General features: G+C 40.9%; 1 protein-coding gene across 1 annotated transcript in view; it reads left to right on the top strand.

Moving 5' to 3' along the window:
* The window catches only part of PLB1 (phospholipase B1), an 80,844-nt gene that overhangs the window by 20,096 nt on the left and 37,273 nt on the right, over positions 1–23,475 (top strand). The window contains exons 15-32 of the mRNA XM_059835432.1: positions 3,782–3,850; positions 4,659–4,739; positions 6,169–6,235; positions 6,964–7,022; positions 8,093–8,166; positions 9,491–9,534; positions 10,359–10,467; positions 11,365–11,416; positions 13,342–13,422; positions 14,963–15,028; positions 15,695–15,795; positions 18,777–18,858; positions 19,519–19,623; positions 20,308–20,403; positions 20,622–20,693; positions 21,329–21,388; positions 21,765–21,825; positions 22,546–22,604. Coding sequence (XP_059691415.1) covers positions 3,782–3,850; positions 4,659–4,739; positions 6,169–6,235; positions 6,964–7,022; positions 8,093–8,166; positions 9,491–9,534; positions 10,359–10,467; positions 11,365–11,416; positions 13,342–13,422; positions 14,963–15,028; positions 15,695–15,795; positions 18,777–18,858; positions 19,519–19,623; positions 20,308–20,403; positions 20,622–20,693; positions 21,329–21,388; positions 21,765–21,825; positions 22,546–22,604 — 1,338 coding nt within the window. The remainder of the gene's footprint in view (positions 1–3,781; positions 3,851–4,658; positions 4,740–6,168; positions 6,236–6,963; positions 7,023–8,092; positions 8,167–9,490; positions 9,535–10,358; positions 10,468–11,364; positions 11,417–13,341; positions 13,423–14,962; positions 15,029–15,694; positions 15,796–18,776; positions 18,859–19,518; positions 19,624–20,307; positions 20,404–20,621; positions 20,694–21,328; positions 21,389–21,764; positions 21,826–22,545; positions 22,605–23,475) is intronic.

Here is a 23,475-nt window from a genome sequence, read left to right as displayed (position 1 = left end):
CTTAATTGTTGTTTTGCCTTGGCCTCACTAGGCAATTAGTTTCACTAGTCAAATGAGCAAAGCACTGACACTGAAAGTCAGATTCCTGAAGTGTGAATGAAACATTCTCCATTTCTGGCAGTTCTCTGTTAAGAAAGGGAGTGAGTTTCTTTAACTGCCCATGTCTCAGTGTCTCCATCAGTGTTGGATATATTTACCTAGATCACACAATCACCATCACTTAACATGAACTGTAAGACACTAGAAAGCGGTGGCATATCCTTCTCAGATACTAACCATTATAAATATTGAAGCTAGTTGGGAGCAAGCTACACAAAGTATGAACATTCAATTTGCTGTGAAAAGTAGCACTTTACATTTGCTTAGCATGGTTTTTCAATCAGCAAATTTTTGAATTTAAATATGGAATATTCTTTCAGCTAGTGCAGAAAATGAATGCTTCGGACTGGAGAGGGACCACAGTGCCGTTGGTTTGCCAGCCCATTTTGTGCCTCTCCAGCAGGAATTGTTTGGGTCCAACTAAACCAAACTTTTCAGAATCCGAGATCCATCTAACTGCAGTGATAGATCAGCCTGAACTAATATGTTTTCTAGGGCTTATCAGTTGGAAACTGACCTCCAGCTTTGAGTAACGTCCTTCTTTTTTATCAGATTCTGCAATTAGCAGAGTTCATGTGCTTCTAATGGGATTCACTTTCATTTTTTTCCAAGTCTAGACTATAGATCTTTTTCTTTTTTTCCCTATGGCTTCTTACTGTCTGGCTTTTTAGATTTCAATTTATGCAGAGTGCCAATACTAGGCATCTTGAATATTTTTTACAAGGAGTTGTGATAGTATCATCCCCATTCTGAAACAGCTACATTGCCTCCTTCAAATCCAGGCTCTGTAGAAGGGGATGTCTCTTATGAAGTTTAATAACTCATGCAAACATATTCATTTAACCCAGCACTGATTTCTCTTTCCTGCCCTATCAAATTCTTACACCTAGCTTGCAACAAATTACTTCTGTCCCTTCAGAGGATTTTTTTTTTCTTTACAGCCTTTCTGTTTTCCTCTGCTTCCTTTTTCTGTCCATGTTTCCCCCTTTTCTGCACAGACTTTATTTTGCCTCCTGGTCTCTGTCCTTAAGCATCCCATCCTTCGGCGTGTTACTCTATTCTTGTCACTTTAACTTCTAGGAGCATTTTGCGGAAACAGCAGAGGTGAAAAACTATGAGCAAAATGAAGTGGTACTTTTAAGGATGGCTGTGTTAGGGCCAGTTACCCAGTCTCAGGCTGTGAACTTGCTGGAGAGCCACTAGAACCAGAGAATTGCCATAAAGGAAACAAATACCAAGTTTCCTTTATTTCAGTGTTTTTCCTCAGTGGGAGGTGGTTCCTTTAGGGAGGGGACAGCCTAGGCGATCTGCAGGAAGAGCAAAATGTGGCAAAACCACATCTTGCTACTCATTTAAAGGGAGACTACAGGAATGGTAGTATTCCCTTCACAACTCCTTTTCCCCTCTGCTTTCCTGCCTCCTCTTTGATTTAGTAGAATTTTCTTAGTACAGCTGGCAATCATCAGAAAGGTACCTCTCTGGGTAGGTTCCTTGTCTGCCTGGGATACTATTCCGCCATGATGTAAAAGCAGATGATATGAAAGATGCTTTCAGCATAAAAAGCACTGGCAGATGTCCTCACCCAGTAAAGGTCACTCTAGTTCTACTGGAAAGTCCAGCTAATGGTTTATGCTGACTGCTTTAAAAACAAGACAAACCACCCCACAATGCAGTATTGGGAACTGATAGGAAACCAAGATCATGACTTGTCGAGCAGCAAACACAGCAGAATGAGAAGGTGTCTGAGAATTGCATTCAGAGAGTTTCCCTCCTCCTGCTGTCTGCCAGGCTGCCCTTCCCTTATTTTGAGGCTCAGTACCAGCCTCTTTCATGGAGTGATTACCCCCTTATTGGCCAAAGGGCAAAACCTTGAAAGTCTAATGGCAATTGACAGTTGGACTGCACTTCTATCTGGCTGAGAAGATGCTGAGCTAGCAGGTGCTAGGGACTTGTCCTAGGCATGACTGGATATTTTACTAGAACATTTCTAGCTATCTAGGAGCAATGCAATTCATATGCTAAGCACATCAGAGAACAGTCAGCACAATGACATTGGGTAGCTAGGAAAAGCTGAGAGAGGTTGGTTGTTTACTTGGACAGCTTTGTTTACCACAGAAAGACTGATTGATTAATTTTGGCAAATGCCTACAACTTTACCTCCGGAAATATATTTGGGGGCAAAGCTCCTTTCCTGTGTGTAAAAAAAGCTTAGACAAGAAGGTCTTGCTCTTGTGTTTGGCATTCTTTTGTGTGACAGAAAAGACCACAAAAAACCCTATCCTGCAACCAGGAGAGAAACTGAAACCAGGCAAGAACCTGAATGGGAACGGCACCACAGGAGGTTGCCCGTGCCTCTCTTCTGCATTCAGGGGTTTACACTGACTTAGAAACTGCTGGAGTACCAGAGCGGACCCACACACTAACCAGCATGCATGACGATGTGCTAGAATTCAGGGGAGGTTTTGGCTGACCACAATGCACCCTTGGTGCCTGATTTCCTGACCAGGACCTTGCAGCTTTGCTGCATGGGAGCTGTCAGTCTTTGCTGGGAGAACAGTGTGTCTGAGTTGTCCGGAATTAATTGCCTCCTAGAGAAATTCATTCTCATCACCCAGCTCCCAACAACATACAAGTGTCTAATACTTGTTTGAAATTCATTCCTAGCCAAGAAATACCACCGTTGTCCCACATTCTGTGGGATCATTCTGTGCTGGAAGAATATTTTCTTTAAAGAATGCCATTAAATAGCTACTTTATTCTGTCCTAGGAGGATCGGAAAGTACCAGCTTTTCTCTGAGCTTCATTATTTTGCATGTTTCAGGGACATTCCTTTTATTCCTATCTCTTTCCCAAAAAAGCACAGACTCTGTTTCTTCAAATGCTTCTTTCAAAGAATATCTAGCTCTGTAAACCTCTTCTCTATTTCTCTGAATTTTCCCATTATTTCCGGTGATGGAACAACCAAAACAAAATATATCATTCCTGCACAGGATGTATCAGTGACATCAAGGCTGTTACTGCTGTATTTCTCAGTGTTTTCAATCCTGTTTCTTCTGTAGTCTGCTGCTGCTGGTGCAAACTGAGCAGACATTCACTGAGGAATCTAAAACAGTGGCTAACTCCTCTGGGTGTGATTGCAATTTAATTAGCACCCAGCAAGGTGCCTGAACAGGTGAAGTGATTCTTTGTGGTATTTACCACTTTGTGCTTGCAAATCTCAGCAGCGTTTAAACTGCATACCATAAGGGGGGAAAACTAATCATGAGGGTGGTTTAAGCTATGCTATTCTAGAGCATCTCCACAGTTACTGTGGTTAGGCTGATAAATAGTGACTTGGTTGCAAGCAGTTGAATACAACGGTATGAGATCAGTGCCTTCTGGGAAAAACAGTTACAGGGTTGGCATTCCCAAGAGCAAAGTTAATATGTGGATGCTTGTTTTAATGGTGATGGGATGACAGTCTGATGTGTGAGAGGCCTTGTTTTCAGTTCCTTGCTTTTGTAGGTATACGTGTGGTATGTTATATACAGATAAATATTTATCTTAAGCAAAACACATTTTTAAATATATATATATGGACCTGATGGAAAACTCCAGGCACTAGAGCCTTTGCATTGCTGCTGCTCTCCCTTCCCTCCCCCACACAGCCTGTGTACAGTTCCTCTGTCCTTTCCTTTTCCAGATGGAGCCAGTTGGACAGAAGCAGCCTTATGATTTCACAAAAATTCTTCAGGTCCGGTGTCCATCTCAGGTAAAAGGGCTTCCTTATTTCCGTAAGCTTTTATTTACTCTTTGCAGAATTTCCAAGTTTTCAAATACTGTTGTCACCTTCTGGAGTTCTTGGGAATGTGCACTTTCCCAAGATATTGCACTGTTAAAAATTCAGTGTTCTTAAAGTTCATTGACACAGACTTCTTATTTTATAAAGATGAAACTCTGAAAACAAGAACTTTTGACAAAATTTAGTTAAATCATCTTACTGTGTCAGATTTTTTTATTCAAAATATAACTAGCTAATCTGAATTTACTAATTGTAGATATCAGGGGTCTATTATCAGTATTAAAATCTGTGTCAGCAATAAAATTGAATCCATGTATTCTATATAATTTAGCTTTTCTGTGATTTGACTCTGCTGTCAGGTTTAACTCTTTTAGTCCCTGAAGCTGTCAATAGCCTGGTAGTATCTTCAGGGTCTGAGCATCTCTGGTTCAAAGAACAGGTTCTTGAATGTTTTTGCCTTTAAGCTCTAATTTCAGTTATTTAATAGTGATAAAATATTACTGTCATCCAAAAGCTTCACTGAACAGCAATTAAAGCATCAAAGAAATTGAATTATGTGGTTTTTTGATGTTAGAATTAAGGCAAGAGGTGGTGCTGTGCCTAGAGCATGCCAGGGCTTAATTTTCAGATCTAACCTGGTTTGCTTCACTAGTGCAATGTTCATCCAAAATTCATACTGTAAAGATTTTCTTCCCTTGGAAAATCTTGCCAGAAGACTTCAACATCAGCTGACTGTTTTTCCACTGGCATTGTTAAACATACTCTCTTCACTCTGCAGGAAAAGCCATATTTGTTCACATATAGAAATAGTAACTACTCATCTTCCCCAGAGACATCAAACACTAAAGAAACATCTCAGGTATAGTAAGACTGTTTGCATCACATGGACTGAGTGTATTCTGGGGAGTGGGGCAGATGGGTGAGAGTGTGTTGTAGCCTAATTAAACAATGCTACCTGGGAAAACTTAAATACAAAGCTCCAGCTCTTTATTTCCATGCTTGACTAAATAGTCAGATGCTTAATAGCACGTTTTCTCCTTGATGGATTTTGTAGAGTTTGTTTAAGGTAGACGTGTTCAGCCAGCCTAAACTAAGTCTTGGCTTCACTGTTAAGAACCTTTCTTAGATATCTGGATAACAATATTAATTTCCCTGGGATAAGAAGATAGTGAAAATAGGGCCATTTAGTCCGACTGTGGAGGAAACTAGATCAGATCAGCATGACACCACTGCGTGGGTCTGATTTAATCTCGTTTATGCCATAGTAAAACTGAAGAACAATCGATTTTTCATTTTTTCTTTTTTGTGAGATAGTTGCAGATTAGATGTGCAGAGATAAACAGCCGTGCTTTTTTTTTTTTTCATGATCCTCTGATTCTGAGCAGCACTTGATGCTCTCAAGCAGCTACAGAGGGAGGTGATAATGCTCATTTTCATGCCCCAGAACACAGTGTCTAGACCACATCTGCACTCAAAATGGCCTGTACGCCATTGGAATAGTAATACACATTTCTCCTCTCATTTTAATATAATACCATCTGTTTTGTTAGTTACTCAGGGTGTATACACCTCTGCATGGGGCAATGGTACCTACCACTCTGATTTTTGGTAGTAGTTATGGCGTAGGAGACAAGAAGCAACACTGTGTCATGTTTGTGGGTTGTTGTTTGTTTTTTTTTTAAATAAAAAACCCAAAATGGAGCAATGGGGCAAGACACACAAGTATCTTTTCCTTAGGCAAGTTAGCCTACTTAAGGAGTTCTGTAGAGAGATTTGGAGCAAACACATGTCCTTTGGTCTTGTGTTGCTTCTGTCAGTAGGCTGCAATCCAAAAGAACTAGGAGGGCAAATCCCTGGCTGCAGGGAGAGGGCTGCACATGGAGAAGACAGGCTCATGGCTTGCTGACAAAGGTACGGTTTCATGCTGGGATATTCCAGGGATATTCAAAGTTTCTCGCAAAAAGATGTGAGCTCACCTAGCTCGGAGTATGGTCGCAGAAAATGTTGCATAGCTCAACACAGCATGGCACAGAGTCTGAAATAACCGGCCCCGCTGGTAGGCAAGAGCTGTGCTGCACTAAATACGGCCATGCAACTTCTGAGCAGGCTGAGCTTGTGTCTGCCTTCAAAGGGCAGTTGTAGGCATGACCTAAGGACAGGCTGAGCTGGGTAGATGTATACAAAGTATGTGGGAAATTCGTTAATCTGATGCTCTGAGACATAAATGGTTTATCATGACCAGAGTATAGTGAGTCTGATGTAAAGTCTTGCCCTGTCTGTCACTGCAGGAGAGGATTTATGGAACAAATATTCCCTGTTTCGACCGGAGTCCCTCTGATACAGTTCCAGTTTCAGGTACAGTCCTATGCAATTTTATTGTAGAGCTACTTCATTTGATGATAGAAGGGGAACAGGAACTGCGTTTAGTTAGGAAAGGTACACTTTTCTTTGAAGCAGTGCATTCTATTGACTGCGGCTTTTAAGATGCTTTTTGGAACAATGTAAGTAGTTGCATAGCAAGATGCAAGTTCTCCCTCAAGGATGGTGAAAGCTTATGCAACTGCACCTTCTATGTACAAACAAAGAAGTGACAGTGGAAAAGACAGGCGCTAGTCAGGTACTTCAGTTGCAGGGGTGGTAAAACTGTGTATGTATGGAGTGGGGGCTTTTGTCAGTGCAGTCTGGGGTGCAAAAAGCGACATGGAATCATTGCTGGCTGGGTTTTGTCTTCCCTCAGAAGCTGCAATAGTCCCAAAATTTCCACCCTATGCTGGCACCAGAGCTCTGCCTGCTTTTCAGTCATTTCCACTGGTTAAAAGGAATCTGAGTAAGCACAGATGCAAGACTGAAATCTTACTGCCTCCCTTGTCACTGTAGCTAATGCCCAGCTATAGCACCAAGAATAATTTCTGATTTGATGCCTGTCAGTGTCTGTCATTCTGAGCTGATGCTGTCATGAATATTAAAATACTGTCTTTGCAATGCTTTATGCTTATTCTAAGGAAAATTTCGATAACCATCACAATTTTAAGTTTTCTTTCTTTCCTCTTTCCCTTACACTACCTTTATTTTGTATTTATTAGTTCATAATTTGAAACCGGCAGATATTCGGGTGATTGCTGCCCTGGGAGATTCACTCACAGTAAGTAAAGATCTCTGGATAACCATTGTTAAAGCAAGTAATGAAAAAGCATTTCTGAGTTTTTAACCTGAGAAACAGAATACATACAGTTACGCCCTATTGAGCAAAACACGTTTTTCACATATTCTTTTCCATTCTCCACCTAGACTGACAGATAATCAGATCGTGAGTCTAATCTGAGTGCACAGCTCCCATTTAAAGTCCACAAGAGTGCCACACAAGGAAGAGCTGTAAGATTAGATTGCACAGCAGCAAAACCAGCCTGTTAGAGTAGACTTGAGACAATTGCTTTTCTTTATTGATTCTAGGCAGTTCCCAAGATATTGGCCTTCAAAGCTATTAGTAAGCAGCATAAATAGAAAGAATGAATTCTGCAGCTAATTGTGTGTATGTGTGTATATGTATGATATGATATATATATATGATAATACCAAAGCCTATAAAACGGTGTCCATTTTAAATATTTGAGTAAAATGGCGAAAGATCATCGGGTGTGTCAAGTGTAACTTATCTTGAGAATTTTTTTTAACACTATTCCTGGAACTACATAAACTCGTTACCCCTAGACTGGCTGTGATTCTCCAATCAGTGATGACTGCTTCACTGCTCATATCATAATTCATGTTTCTTCTGTGTTCTGTGCTAATTACCACATTAAATCCTTGTAGCCTCCTTTCTTGGGGAAACTGGGGGGGGCGGGGGGAAGACATAAAATCACCGTACCACTTTTTAATGTGAGGAACACTGTAATTATTTATTCAGGACCATTGCTATTTTATTTATTCCTTATGTAAATTTAAAATTATATTAATATTTTGAACATTCTCAATCAATTTTTCCCCACTTGATCTAATCAAGAAGTTGATAGAAGAGAGTAATTCACTGGAGCAGAGTTAAAATACCCTCAGTCCTTGATCCTTTTGAGACCAAGAGTCTGCTATATTTTGGGAAGATGATGTAGCTTGCTTCATTAACATCCTCTTTAATTATTTTCACTAGGATCAGTTGGAGAACTAGTTACTCTGGCAGTTCTTATTTTCTGAAGGTGAACTCTTCTTTTCTGCTTCCAGGCAGGTAATGGTGCAGCATCCAAACCCCATGATGTTCTGGATGTCCTGACCCAATACCGAGGTGTGTCTTGGAGGTGAGTCCCAGTAATTCCCCCTCAATGGGAGAGAACCCATTTTCTTGCATTTTGATATGTATAGTTGTTTTTTGTAAAACATAGAGGCTTGTGGAGAGTGAATTTGACTTTACATTTTGCATGGAGGCACACGGTTGTACTTTTACTCATGATAAATAAATTATTCAAACTAGTGGCTATCAAGAGTATGATGTAGCATGGCTGGAATAGGTCTAGATACACAGACGAAATGAGGTCCTTGTTGAGACGGTCCCTTGCTCCTTTCATGGTTGTAGCTATTGTAAAGGGGACTTCTAGATCCCAGTGGCATTGCACCACTTGAACATTCTACATTTCTGTCCCTGCTCTTTCTATGTCCTGTCTACTCTTCTCCACTGCGGCCCACGTCACCCATTTGTCTCATTTAAAATCAGTGGTCTGTGGAAAATTAGAATGGGATCTCTTTCGCTGCTGCTGTTTCATACACAGTATCTATTTCCTTGAGCCTTTCTCAGTATTGCTTACATCATGCAGAACAGTTTATCGATTATGAGTCAGTACAGACTTTGGCATATGCCGCGTTTTATTAGACAGGTCAAAAAGGTCACTCTGGGACTTTAATGTTTAATAATGTTCACTTATTATTCTGCAACTGTATTATCTAACACCAAACCTGTCAGACTAATTTTCTGTTCATCACTTCTTATCCACCTGAAATATTGCATCTCTGTAAGAGGTTTAAACAGGTACTAGAGCACTTCAGAATACTCTATTCCAAATTAAAGGGATGCTATAGCAGTGTTGTAAGTCCAACTTTATATATTTTGATCTTTAATAATATTCTACTGACATTTGGAGGGAAAAGTATGCTAGCATTCTCTACAGCATGAGAGGTTAAAGAGCACCCAGTCGTATGGTGAATTCCAGCTGAGTGAAATGGGAGGGAGAGGTATTGAGTATACTTATCACTGTGAAATATAAGCCTTTAGATACAAAGGATTTGTTAACTAAAAATGGAAGTAATAAATATTTTAATAGGGACAACAATAACAAAGATGGCAGTTTTCAAAAATTCTCATTTCTTTCAGCTAGGTTTGCACTTACATTAAAACACGTGAGAGAACTGAAAGGCCAGCTAGTGTACAGGGCTTTTAATACAATTATTATGATTATTACAGAGTCTCTGATTTCGTGACCCCATTGGTATGCACACAAAGAGCTTGCTTTGACTTAGTACAACCACCAGAGAACGTGCTGTGTACATGTGTAGAAACCCCGTAAGGGGGAGCTGCCTTACCAGGTCCATCATCTCTTGGAACATTTTTTTCTTCTTTCTTTTTAACAGTGTTGGAGGAAATGAAAACATAAGCACAGTCACGACTCTAGCAAGTAAGTGCCTTTTTCTGTAAACTTGATAAATATCTGAAGCTGTTTATTAAAACAGCTGTTATTATAAAAGAAGCCATGAAGAAAGATTTACAATTTGTAGCATGACATTTGTATTCAATGTCCAGTGCTGAGTAAAAGTTGCGTAACAACCACGCTGTAATTTGCTGTGCATGACTTAACTATGTATTTTGTAATTCCTAGGCGTTTGGTTGTTTCAGTATTCTTCTGTTGGTTATAGTTCTGTCCAAAATGTGTTGGGGATAGATAAATCAAAGATCTTAAATCATAGCCTAAAGAAACTATTTTGACTGTATGGGAAAGTTGGTGTAGGCAAGAGCAGAATCATGTTACAAGATCATATTTTACACGCTTTTTAGAGGTCAGGGCATTTTAGATCTGGGGTGTTTATAAGGCTGGTTTGTAACTGAAGGTCTAGAAGGGAATCTTGTGTCTTTGGGGTTAATACATCTGGGGAAATCAGGCTGAATGCACCTGCAGTTACAGTATGACAGCATGAGAGTCTCCTCATAACCCCTCCCTGAGCACAGCGTTACTCAGCCTCACTTACCAGGCAAAATGGCATTGCTAGCCCAGATGAACACATTAGGTCATGAGATATCTGAATTCATGAAATTCAGAAATCTTGAAGGCAAGGAAATAGTTGTTTGGTGACAAATCTCCGCTTATTATACGTAAAGGTTAATTTTTTGATAGGTATCTTTTTAAAGCTTTTTAAATGGTCTTTTACTGAGGTCTAATCTTTACAACCTTATTTGTTACCTGCTGAAGTAAGCAACATTTCAGGATGCTGTCTTTTTCTGCAGACATCCTTCGTGAGTTCAACCCATCCCTGATAGGGTATTCTACTGGCACTGGGAAGGAGACTACAGATAATGCTGCACTCAACCAAGCTGTGGCAGGGGATCGTGCAGAGTAAGAGGAAAACTCTTTTAATTTTAATAGAAAGTTGATTTTTCTTTAAAACTCAGTTCTAGCTAAAAAAGGCTGAAACCCTGGACTTTGGCAGGAGTGCAATGAGGCTGATAGGCAAGCCCAAATATATTTCTTTAGCTCACCTCTAGCATGAAGGCCAAAAAATGTGATGGGGGGGATAAATTAGCAGCAAAAGCAATGCTTTCTCTAGCATTTTCAACCAAGAAGCACAAAGCACTTTACAAGCACTACTCAGCTTCACATGCCTATTGTGAGGCAGAGAAAAAATATCCCCATTTTATAGGAGGTATATTCAAACCCTCTTGTCAGTAGGACTAAGAGTTCGTGAAGAGTAACTAAGAGTAAATTGTAAATTGCTTATGGTCAGTCTGTAGCAGAGATGGGAATTACCTAGAGACCACTATGCTCAGTCTTCAGTGAAATTCATATCATATCTTTTTCTCTTGAACACTTCTTATGAGACATGCGTCAATGGCTTGAGGCCATGTAATAACATTGATACATGCACGGATGCTTCAGTGATACGTGTATCAATAGCATCTGTCTAATGTTGAAAAGGAGAAAAGTGCATTTATTTTGTGATAGCACAGTGTATTTTCTATACAGTTTGTAAAAGTGTAACTATGCAGCGTTTGCAAAGTGGTTAAGTGCCTGTTGGATGCTAATTATTTTCTCACCCATCACTGTTTCAAAACATAGTCTTTTTAAGGTATCATACCTCTCATTCAATGAAAACTGGACTTTCCCAGGGTTTTTTAGCCATTATGTGAGGGATGTCCATTCATCAGCTTTCCTCTTTGCCTTGCTGTCTATGCAAGATTCCTCTGAAATTCTTATTATTTTACTTTTATGATTTTATTTTTCTTTTATTTTCAGGGATGTTCCTGCACAGGTTAGAAGACTGGTGGACCGAATGAAGAATGATACTGTGAGTTTGATATGTCATTAATATCCTTAGAAAGATGAAGTTATGTGACATCATTAGTTTCTTACAGACCAACAGCAGATGCAAACATTAAAGCTATGGGTACAGCAGTGTACCACGTAATATTCCCCAGTGCAGAGTGTGAGTTGGTACAAAATAATCTATAGCTTTGTCTTAAATGAATTTGTACCAGCATGTGATAGTTACTATCAAACCTGGATAATTGTAATCTTTTTATCATTTTTACCACAAGTGGCAGGTAAATTCAGTGGTGTTGCTTCCCCTCCCAACCTATGTCACCCTGTAAGACAACAGAACTTTTTCTCTGCTAGGATTTTGCTGTGGTACTAGTAATTTGTCTTGTAAGCACATGGTTTTGCCAGCAGTAATGATACGTGCTAGGATGTTGAGGGCAAGCTTTTCAAGTGGCAAATCATGTGGAGTGAACATGTGAAATGAGGAAAGGACTTGTTTTCTCTAAAAACAATTTACTCCCTTCTTTCACTTAGTCATCAGCTGATTTTTGACTTACACATTTGTTGTTAGGAATTATTTGATTTAATGATCTGTAAAACACATATTAGGCTGAGGATTGCTTGCATGTTTTTCATCTCAACTACTGCTTTGAATGTTTGCGATTTGTAATTTGACAAATGCGCTATGCAATCAGTGACCTAAGTTACATGATATTATTTTGGCTTTCCAATTGTGCATTTGGAAAGCAGCCAAAAAGCCTTCAAGATAACTGTGTGTGCGTGTCTAGTATAAATACTCTGGTTAATATATATTGGCAAAAATATTTGCAGTACCTTCCTTTTTGGTTCACTTTCTCGTAAACAAGATTTTACTCTGATGGCTGTATCTGAAATGAGATTAAAAGGGATAGCAGCTAACAATGAAGCAGTTGGATGGTTTTCATTCAAACCGTTCAAGGCTTCTAAGTACTACTCTGTCCATTTGTTGGCTTGGAAACATCACACAACAGAAATGAATTCAAATACCTTTTTATATAACTGATAAACTTCTTTCTAGCTAGAAAGAATGTTCATATATCCTATACGTCATACATCTTTGATTTAAGAGCTCCTTTTTTTCTCTTTTTGAAACACCTTTTAAGTGCAGGAGGAAAATTTTCCCCTAGTTTAATTTGGATAAGTACATTTTGAGACCAAACTACTGAACAGTGTGTTTACCAGCTGGGATATGTTGCCTTCTGCTGTTGAAGACAGATGTTTTTAAATCACTTGAGGCTGATAGACTATTGCTGCTTTTCTTAGTGGTGTTCTGCATGGAAATTGAAGCGTTAAGATATTGAGTACACCACCAGCTACATGGTACTAAGCATATCTGAACCTTTCCTCAAAGCTAAGAAAGTGTGTGTTTACTGAAGCATAATTACATTGCATTAGCTAGCCCTTTGCCAAATCCTTCCAGAGGAAAAAGTGCTATAATTTTTTACCACTATTGTTAGATGGGGTTACTATTGCCCCTCTATTCTTTGCAGTTTGTTTCACAGCAAGACCAGAATATATTGCCCTCCAGGGTTTTCCCGCAGGATAGCTGCATTATTTATTACACAGTAAAACATATACCATCATTTTTGCAATGAAGATATATTCCTAGAACTGCAGGAGGAGTCATTCAGTGGATACACAAGATACTACTAAGAAAAGCATACAGATGGATTTTGAGCAAGAGTTTTCTGAAGCAAATAATTTTGCAAGGTACTACTGATGCTGTAAACCTTACTTAGTAGTTTCTGCATCTTCAGTCATGATTACAAATTCATTTTTATTGTGGATGCTTAGAAAACTATAGCCAGGTACCCTGAGAAATGTTAAATTTGTGTTTAGTATGTTGCCTGCTGCCACCCCCCCCCCCTTTTCTTTTTTATTAATAACTCTCATTCCATCTCCTTCTGTATGCAGAGAATAAATTTGAAGACTGACTGGAAGCTCATAACACTTTTCATAGGAGGAAATGACCTATGCAAATTCTGCAACAATCCAGTAAGTCCCATCCTGCCTCCAGCATGAACTGGTGGGCCAGCCTGGGCATAGGGTCTCTATGCATTGCAGTGGGTGAGAGGGCAGAACTCAGTGGGTGAGACCAAAATAAGGTAGGTCTTATTTGTGCAGTTCTGGAGTGTAACTGTACTGAGACCCTCAGGTTTTTCAACCTGATGTTATGATAAACAAAGTTATATCTTTAGAACACCTATAAACACCTATAATAATTGTGGCTACTTTGTTTTGCTGTTAACTAAGATAACTTCCTGTTATCTAGTCACTTTACCACCTGTAGATAAAAGGTCAAGGGTTTTTGCTCTTTGCCTTGTGCACAGTCACACTCCTAAGTTTCACTCGATGCTCTCTTACCAGTTTCAGTGCTATGGGAATGGTTCTACCCACAGCTCAAGCTGATGCAATTATATATGTATATATTGTATATGTATATAACGTATATACATACTGTATATAGCCTTTGGTATGTGTGAGTATAGAGGAGGTGAAAGGCTGCGGCAGACTCCTCATGTAGTGATGAGTCTTACCTACTTACAAGCAGCAGAGCACATACTTTTAATTCTGCATGATTAATTTCAGATCAGGAAAAACAGCAAAGCAGCACAGTAAGATGGTTATAAAACAAGGAAGGAGCAAATTAACCATTCCTACCTTCTGCTCCTGACCCAAACACAAAATGGCAGTCACTCATCAGTGTGGGTGGCAAGGAGATAGCACTTCTGCATCCGAAGATCACAGTGATACTTCCTTTATGTTGCACAGCTACAAATAGTGCCAACCACAATGCTCTTGGTGAGCTGTGATTTAGGAAATGAATAAGGGAACTGAGCTGTCTAGTTTTGTAGAGTAGGCCAGTGGGGCTCTCAATGAACTTCTGCTTGAAATTAAATCAAAGAGAATTAAGGCTGAAAATAAGACAGGCATTTCTCATAGGGAAGTTTATTTGACTGTCGAATAGTTCCAGAAGTGAAGAAATAGAAACTGGATTACTTGAGACAATTAAATTAGAGGGTTTAAACCACTCAAATGGAACAGGGAAATTTTGCCACTGAGAGGCAAGTATGTAAAGTCATTTCATTCCCAGATAAACACCTAAGCTTTGCCAGTTAATATTTGTGGCAGGTAGGGAGCACATTGGAGGCATGTTGTTAATAGTCCATACAGCAGAAACAAACTTACTTTTACGCAAACTGATCTTTCCCAAAGACGGTCCCTGCTAGAGAGATTTTAGCCATGCTTTTAAGACTGGTCTGAGCAAGCCTGGGGATGGAGGATGTTGTGATGTCTGATAATGCCCCCTGAATTTGCTCCCTCATTGGTATCCAGTGGCTGCTAGATCTTGCGAGTGAGAGAGCTGTGATGGGAAAGAAGAAAAGCAGAGACAGAACAGTTTGCCTAAGATTCTATTACTCTTGATCTAAGAGTTAGAAATATGAATGCTGCTGTGAGAGACTCCAGCTAGTCACTGTTGTGCCTGCTTGAGTAAACTGATTGACAATAGAATTCAATCTTCTTGCTTCAACAGGTACACTATTCTCCTGAAAACTACACCTACAATCTACAAACAGCATTGGACATACTTCACAGAGAGGTAAACCAAACTTTTCTAGTATGTGGGAGTGGGGACTGTCTTCTGTTTGTAAAGCAGTCACTGATTATTGATTGAGAATTTAGTTCCCCGCTTTCATCTGCGGAACACTGCTGTATGCAGAGATGCTTGCTTGCAGGAAAATCTTTGTGAGAGACAAAAAGGGCTGGAGAAGCATTTTACTAAAGGAATAAGGATGTGCTCAGTTCTAGCTGACGTGCTGCAGACAAATAACGTAAAAAATATTGTAACAAATTTGAACAAACTTATGGTATTTAATGACTAGAAAATGCTTTGCTTGTTCATTATACTGCAAATAAGTGCATTTTTTGTGGTCATTAAAAGAGAGATTCTGATATTCCAGATGAGGGTGAGGATGATGAGAGTACCTATAACAACTTGTTTGAACCTTTTTGAAGTCATCATTTTCAAGTGACCAGCCATCAGCATTTGAAATAGAACTAGGCAGCACAGGCAGGGGCTGTAATTTAGTATTGTATGTGTCGGGGATTAATTATTGAGAAAGTAATTTGAACACCTCTGTTATAAATAATGCAAGCTGCCTGAATCAGCAGGCTGCTACCTGAGGGTCTGCTGTGGCTGTGTAGGGGCAAAGATGGCACTCTGTACTCCTGGCGTTGGCTATGGGTTTGTTTATTCTCTTGGCAGGTTCCACGGGCATTTGTGAACCTGGTGACAATACTTTCCATAGCAAGCCTCTGGGAGCTGTACACATCAGAAAAAAATACCTGCCCAAAGCTGCTTATGAGGTTTGAAGATGATTTATGTTACAGCTCTCACTGTTGCTCACAGAAGGCTGCAAGGTCTTCTCGGGAAACTTTTTTCTTAAGGGGAAAAGATTCTAGTATTTCAGACCACCAAACACTTTCCTCTGTGTACCTACATGTTGATTCCAACACAGCATTTAGAAATACCTGTCTGTCTGTCACTGTCTCTATACCTGAGCTCTGCTTTTTGTGGAGGTGCCATTTGTAATGACTCATCACTTACACTGCAAGGGAGTTCAAGCCAGATCAGAAAGAGCTCAGCTGTGTGCTCTTTGGCAAAGACAGAGAAGAGATTAAGACACAAGGTTTTCTTAGTTGATCACTTTACTCTAGCTTTATTTACAGATTTACCTTTCTGCAGTCTTAAAACTCTCCCTCTTGCTTCTGCAGTTTCCAGTCTCTGTAAACTCATTGTTAATTAGTCTCTCAAATAGATGTCTGGGATGCTTAATCAGGCTACCTGTTGCCTCGTGGCTCAATAATCCTCCCAGGTCAGTGTGAATCCACCACTGAGGTGGCACGTCTGCATCTCAGTGAGCTTCTGGTGACTCAGGTAGGGTCCAGCATGTCACCCCAGACTTGCTCCTGGCAGGACTTGCTTGGTTGCAGAAAAGCAGATATCTGCTTTTCTGGACAGACAGGCAGAATAACCTTCTGCTGTGAATGTAGGCAGCCATTGCTCCTCCTGCTGCTTGGGCCAAGGAGCTGGTACTGGATACCATCAGCATGGACTGAGTTAGCTTGGAGGCCAGAATAATAGGAGAACTACAGGGTCTACCATACGCAGCTGCCTTGCTAAAACATCTCCTTTGAATCCATCCTGCTGGGTCCCTTCAGCCGTGAGGGACTCTGCAGCTGCTGACAGGGGAAGTGTGGACACCTGAAAGGCCCCATGAAAGAAGGGGGTTTTACAGGAGGAACATAGATGCAACCCTCTTGATCTAAAGGCTCTCTGATGGCTGTCAGCAGAAAACTAGCTTTTAAACTCGGGGTGCTTATGCTTCCAATAACAAGTTGCAGTTTTTCTTTTTAACGAAGGTTACTGGCTAGAGCGCACGTGTAACTCAAGACCGTAATTATTGGACAAGGATAGTTAGTGAAGCCTTTAAGATTAGATTATCTCAACATACCTGTAACCTTTTCCTACCATTTCAGGTGCCATGCTGAATTTAACATTTGCCTGGCTGGCAGCAAGCCAAGTTTACAGGGTTCTAAGCAGACCCTGTGTGGGATAATAAATGCCATGCTACTGATTTGAAGAAGGACCTGAAGGAGACTTTTGATCTTGAAAGCTTGTATCTTTTTTCTTTTTTTTTCTGAGAGTAGCAAATAACCTAAAAAGAGATTATGTCTCCACTAGTTTTGCCTTGCTTATGTTACTGAAACACTTCTGAAAATACAATTTTGGTTTGCATTGCCTTTCATATATTTGTACTCCAGAAGTAAAATCTTGTTTTGTTGCTCTGCATTAAGACAAGTTTGGAGGTAGAGGTCTGTGTATACTTTATACGTATCAACTGCACCTCCATAGGAGGTATTTCTCCAAGAGCTCTCTCAGGGATTCTTTACTATGATCACATGACCCGATTTTTAAAAGGAGTCCTTTTTTCTCATTTGGGTTTCTCACGTGATAATGAGGTGTGCCCAGGAAGAGGAGCATCAGATTGAAAAAAATCATGTGCTAGAGGGATCAAAATTTCAGGGAGGGTTATGAAGGTGGCCAACATGAATTCACAGAAATTTAAAATAGCTCATGTTGGAATGGATCTCTAAAGATGGAGATTCCAGCATCAATCTTGGCATCTGTTTTGATGCTCTACCATCCTCCATGTGAAACATCCTGCAACTTGTGACCCTGTCAGTTGATTAGAATGAATTTGCGGTTACTCTGTCTTGAAGGATGCTTGCATAGTTCTGCTGGAACAAACCATGTTGCACAGGTGTACTTATGAACAGTGTTTGTGGTGGGTTGGCCCCAGGTGGCAGCCAAGCACCCACCCCGCCGCTCTTTCACCCCACCCCAGCAGCATAAGGGAGAAAACGAGAGAAACGTGAGCAAGAAAACTTGTGGGTCAAAATAAAGACAGGGAAATCACGTACCAAATACCATCGCAGGCAAAACAGACTTGACTTGGGGAACTTAACTGAATTTATTGTTCATTAGCATAAATATTTAATTACTGATTCAGGTATTGGGAAATTAACAAACAAAAAGTTAAAACACTTAAAGCTCCTATCCTCCCTCATTCCCAGGCTCAACTTCACTCCAAACACCTCTTCCTCCCGCCTTGTTACTGCTACAGGGTACCCTCAGTCCCTTCAGTAAGGCATGGGTGGTGCAGGGGGTCGGGGTCTGAACATAGTGGTATTTCTCTGCCACTCCTTCCTTCTCACTCCTGTCCTGTGCTCTGGCATGAGTCCTTCAGACCTGTGCCTGCTCCAGTGTGGGCTCATACACAGGCTGCAGTCTCTTCTGGGGAGTGCCTGCTCTGCCACAGAGCACCTCCTCCTCATTCCTGCTGTTGTTCTCTCCTCCTCTCCCTCTCTGGTATTTTCTGCCCTTTCTTAAACAGAGGCACCACTATCTTGGCTGACAGGCTCAGCTGTGCCCTGCAGTGGGTCCACTGAAGCTGTCTGGAACCAGCTGTGTCCAGCATAGGCAGCCCTGGACTGTCCTCACAGAGGTCACTCCTGCTGCTAAAACCTTGCCATGGGCACCCAGTATGGTTTTTTGCTTGCATGGACCCTTTTCCTCACTTTACATTGATGAATTTATCCTTAATAAATGTGTTTCTGCTCAAGAAGCAGGGCTATGCAGAAACTCAGAGGTGAGAGCTAATGCTCCCATTGAGCACCCTTTCAGAGAAATCCCTTTCTGAGAAGCTTTTAACCCTGCAGCTTGTCAGCTTGGGAACAGGGGAAAAAAGGGGAGCAGATCTCAGCACCATGCTCTCATTCCTCAGGGTCCTGTGCCCTTGTGTTGTAAACCCTCAGGACAATTCCAATGAGTTCAAGAAGTTGGTCTACTTTAACAGAAGATATCAGGTAAGGCACGTGCATTTGTTACAAGTTTAAGGTCATCCTCCTGTTGATCAAGGGACCACAGAAAGGCTAATATTTGGAGGTGGGGGACAGTTTCCACTCATTTTAATGACATATTTGTAGTTGTGATTTAAAAAAAAAAAAAGGTGAGGGGGAGATGAGAGTAGGCTCAAGATCTTTACAACTCTGATTCACTAAAACAACAAAACAGATGAGGAAAAAAAATTGTTAAAGAGCCATAGAAAGTAGAGTATGTCAGAATGCCAGCAGTTTTTTGATCACTTATCTCACTGGAGATCAGATTAAGTCAAAGAATGTGATAACTCTGGAAAAAACTTCAGGCACGGGATGTCAGCCAAACCAAAAACACTTCGGTGGGTCTGGAAGAACATCTTTTTGACAGGAAGTCTAATTACTGAGCAGGTTGCCTGCCCATGTCAGTCAGGGAGCGCATCCCCAGGCTGCCTCTCTGCAAAGAAGCCCGGGACGCATATCTCAAAAAGCCGGTTGCGTGGTCTGCCTGGCACAAGCTGGAAACCACAGCCACGCCTGGGTTTCTGCACTAGGGAGGGGGAACCCCTGGGTAAGATATAAATGGACAGAGGGACTCGATGAGTTGAATGCAAAAGAAGGAACGGTGACAACTTTTCTTTGATTCTTTAGGAGAGAACCCACCAGTTAGTGGAGAGCGGAAGGTATGACACTACGGATGACTTCACAGTGGTTGTGCAGCCATTTCTGACGAATGTGAACATGCCAAAAACACAGGTAAAACCAACCAAAACCCCCACCCCTACATTAAATGCTGGTGCAATTCCACTGACTTTTCAAAATTGTCTTGGCTGTAAGTGTGACCAGCAGTTTTCTGGCCTAATATTTATTATATTCAGTTGAGTTAACATCCAAAATTGCAGAAAATGCTTATGGAATAACTTGGAGATAATGGGCAACAGGAATACAGACCTTGAAGACATGATTTTGGGCACTGAGTCCACTCCACTGCAATCGGACAACAATGCAGCAGATATTTAGTTCAAAGTCTTCACCAGGGAGCACTCACCCTATAATCCCCCATGCATCACAAAGTCCTTTCCAGTACTTTGGTAAATGACTTTTAGGATGAAAACCCATGTGTTTCAAAAGACTATAATGCGTGAATCTCAGGGGAAATAAAGAATACAATCAATATCTGTGCCCAGGTATTCTGTACCCAGAGTCAAAGTGGTCTGTATTCCTTATTACTTTGGAAATTCTATATTAAAAAGGTTTAAAAGGCTTCTTAGTTCTGAGCTGCTAGTGTTCTCTGGCCTGGTTTAATTCTCTTGGCCTCAGAGGCCTTTACAGCTACTTTGGTTTGAAGTCAGCTGCGACATCTCACTGGAGGAGAGAGGGGATATGGCACATTTGTTGCACTCTTACTGCCTCTGTGACAGCATTCGTCTCGTTCTCTAGGAAGGGTTGCCAGACAGTTCATATTTTGCCCCAGACTGTTTCCACTTCAGTCAGAAGTCTCATTCCCAGGCTGCACGTGCTTTGTGGAACAACATGGTAAGATTTTTTTAAAGGTTGTATTTGTCGCTCCTTGTCTGCTCCCTCCTGCCTTTGGCAGCCAAAAAAACCGTAGGGAGCTACTATGTAGCTAGCCCAATCTCTTCTGGACTGCTAAATGTGTTTACAAAGGAAAAGAGTGATCATGTGAAGAAAGGTCACCTGAACTGTTAAACCAGTCATACCGTATCTTCTGTGCTGCCCCCTTTTTCCCACAGCTGGAACCCTTAGGGGAGAAGACAGATAGTCAGCAAATGGAAGATGAGATTGTTCTCAAATGTCCAAGTAAGGTAAGTTACAAGGATATCTGTGTTTGTGTAGAGGTGCTGGGGGTGGCTGGGAGTCTGCATGAGCCTGGAGCGCTGTCTCCGTGAGGGGGGGGTCTGATTCTTCCTTGCATAGTTTGTGCCACTGCCACTGGTAGCTGTATGAGTGCTCTCCCATGAGACGGAGGGCAAGCTTGTCCTACGAGTAAGCTTCCTCACAGCCACACATGATAGTTGGCCGAAAAACAAGGGAATGGTGTTTGGCCTACCTAGTTAAGACCATCAGGTATCCACACTGAATGACAGAGCTTCAGTGGGGGAAACAGAGCAACGATGGCACCTGCCAGCGCAGCTCTGCAGAGGTCACTGGGACTACCTTACAGTGGGATGACAAGCTTCTTGTTAATCACACACAGCGGTGTACCAACAGTATTCTGTAAGTTCCGGCTGTGTAAAAATAGTGCCCCAGGTTTACACTGTTATTGTACGGATTTTAAAAGTGCCATTTCTTTCCTTTTTTTTTTTTTTTTCAATCCCTGTGATTCATTTGCATCAAGTTGCTAATCATCTACAGAATCTGAGAACTGAAGGTTGGGGAATGGAAATCTCTATGTATTCTTCTGATGCTTTGCATTGACTCAGATTGCCTTGTTTTGTAGGCTGAGCCATTCCTGAGGACATATAAGAACAGTAATTACACATATCCTAATCAAACTCCAGTAAGTGTCAACATCCTCCTGTATGGTAACCAGATGAGTCACGCTTTGCACCACAGGTGAAAACAGTCTTTGGCCAAAGGGGTTTGGGAGGCTGAGTGCATGGCAGGGAACAGGAAAGCATTCCCTGAGTTAGGCAAAATGCATCCAGAAACACCTGTAAGAACACATGCTCAGACAGCATGGTTATCAGTACAGGATGCTACTCTAATCTGAGCAATGCTGCATATGACTATTGAATTGAGCAAGCAAGACCTGTCTTGGTAATTACATGCTAAACAGGGTTTGTTTTATCCACCTGGCCTCTACAAGGAAGATTGTAGTTACTACTGACTGTATTTCCTAGCCAAATAGTATTCAGCTTTCTTCTTCTCTTTAGAATTATGGAAGCCAACTGCTATGCAAGGACAAGTCTCCATCCTCCCCTCCTGCAACTTCAGGTAGTCTTGCCTGTTTTGTGTTAAGAGGCTGTATTACTTTCAACTGTCCTTCAGGATGAGTTTTTATTTTTGCTGAAATGACTGCTGGACTGTGAAAAATACTGCTCAGAAAAGATGTCATGTTTTTCAGCAGCTGCTTAAGTGATACAATGCCATACTGTCACTCAAAGTAAAATTCTGACTAAGTAGCTCCACTTAACTCACTGCCAGTGGAGAACTCAGAATATCTCATGATAAAATCCAAATTTATGTGCTGACATAGCCTGTAAGTGATACCACCTAAATCTTGGGGAAGGAAACTGGAAATCCAGCTTCAAGCATGTTAGTCTAGGTCATAGCAGTATTCAGTTTTTCAAATAACCTCATATTGTCTTCTCCTTAGCCCTTCTCTGCCTTCTTACAGCTTTAATATGCCATTCCTGCTTTGTTTTACCTTTGTCTTGGTGCTGGATATTGTTTGCAACTTACTTACTGTTATTTGCTCCTTGCTCTTCTGACTTTTTGGTAGCAATGTTAACCATTAGGATGCTGAATAATATGCCTATGCTGCTGCTACAGCCATGTGAGATGAGCTGGAGAGCACTCCTGTTTTATCACCTGGGTATTGCAAAACCAACATGTCTGAGCATCAGAATGCACAATGGCATGTTTCACATATACAGTGGTGAAAAAGAATAGCTATTTCCTATTCAGGTTCAGCTGCATCTCTTTCCTTTGCAGTGCATTCCCTAAAGCCAGCTGATGTGAAAATTATAGCAGCCCTTGGGGATTCTTTGACGGTAAGAAAATAGTGTTTTTACTGTTCTCTTGGTAAAACTATAAACATATGCCTGCTCCGGTGAAGGGGAAATAGCTGTTGTACCTAGAAGCAAAAATCCATTCATTCATGCGTGATAATATATCTAGCAGCTAGAACGAGAAAGAAGGTGTCAGTTCTCCAGCACTCTGTTCCCCCCCACGCACACATTCATGTGCTTTTGAACTCAGGCAAATCCTTTAAAGAGGTACTTAAATAGTTTGCTGAATTGGAGACAGAAGAGATCAGATGCTGTTGAAATTAATGGGATATAGCACAAGCCTTAGGTTACTGTGTTTTTCAAAGTTTTTCTGAATAGGAACGGACTGGTGAACCTGGTCTTTTGCCTTATTGTTGGATAATATAATTTTATTAATTTTAGCATTAATGAGATAAGGATGTGCAGGGGTGAGAGCCCTCCAACTTTATCCATTTTAGAAGATATTCAGTCTTTTTATTGTGCCTGGTTTAACTCATAGCTGCTTTCTTTATCAAGATGTAGTTCTTGCTGAGGATGATTATCTTTGGTAGCCTAGAAGGAATATGTCTCAAGATCCAGACATCCTATATTCCAATTATGTCTTTCTACCTTATGTTTTCATACTGGTCAAAGACTGAATCTCTACAGCCAGCTCACAGGAAACACTGGGCAGAAAGATGTAATTGGAACATAGGTTTCTCCTGAATCTGAGCCTTAACAAAAAAGACATTGTGTGAACAAACCATGAAGCCTTTACAACTCTCTGGCAGGCATGTTGCTAAAACTCCTAGATGCAGGAGGCTACTGAAATAAATAGAAGCATTTGAATGCAAACCTGCAATGTTGACAAATTAAAGATATTCTGTATATAGCT

Source organism: Gavia stellata, chromosome 2 (assembly GCF_030936135.1).
Source record: "Gavia stellata isolate bGavSte3 chromosome 2, bGavSte3.hap2, whole genome shotgun sequence".
NCBI lineage: Eukaryota > Metazoa > Chordata > Aves > Gaviiformes > Gaviidae > Gavia > Gavia stellata.
Note: the sequence above shows the minus strand (reverse complement) of the source record. Positions and strands in the feature narration are given on the sequence as shown.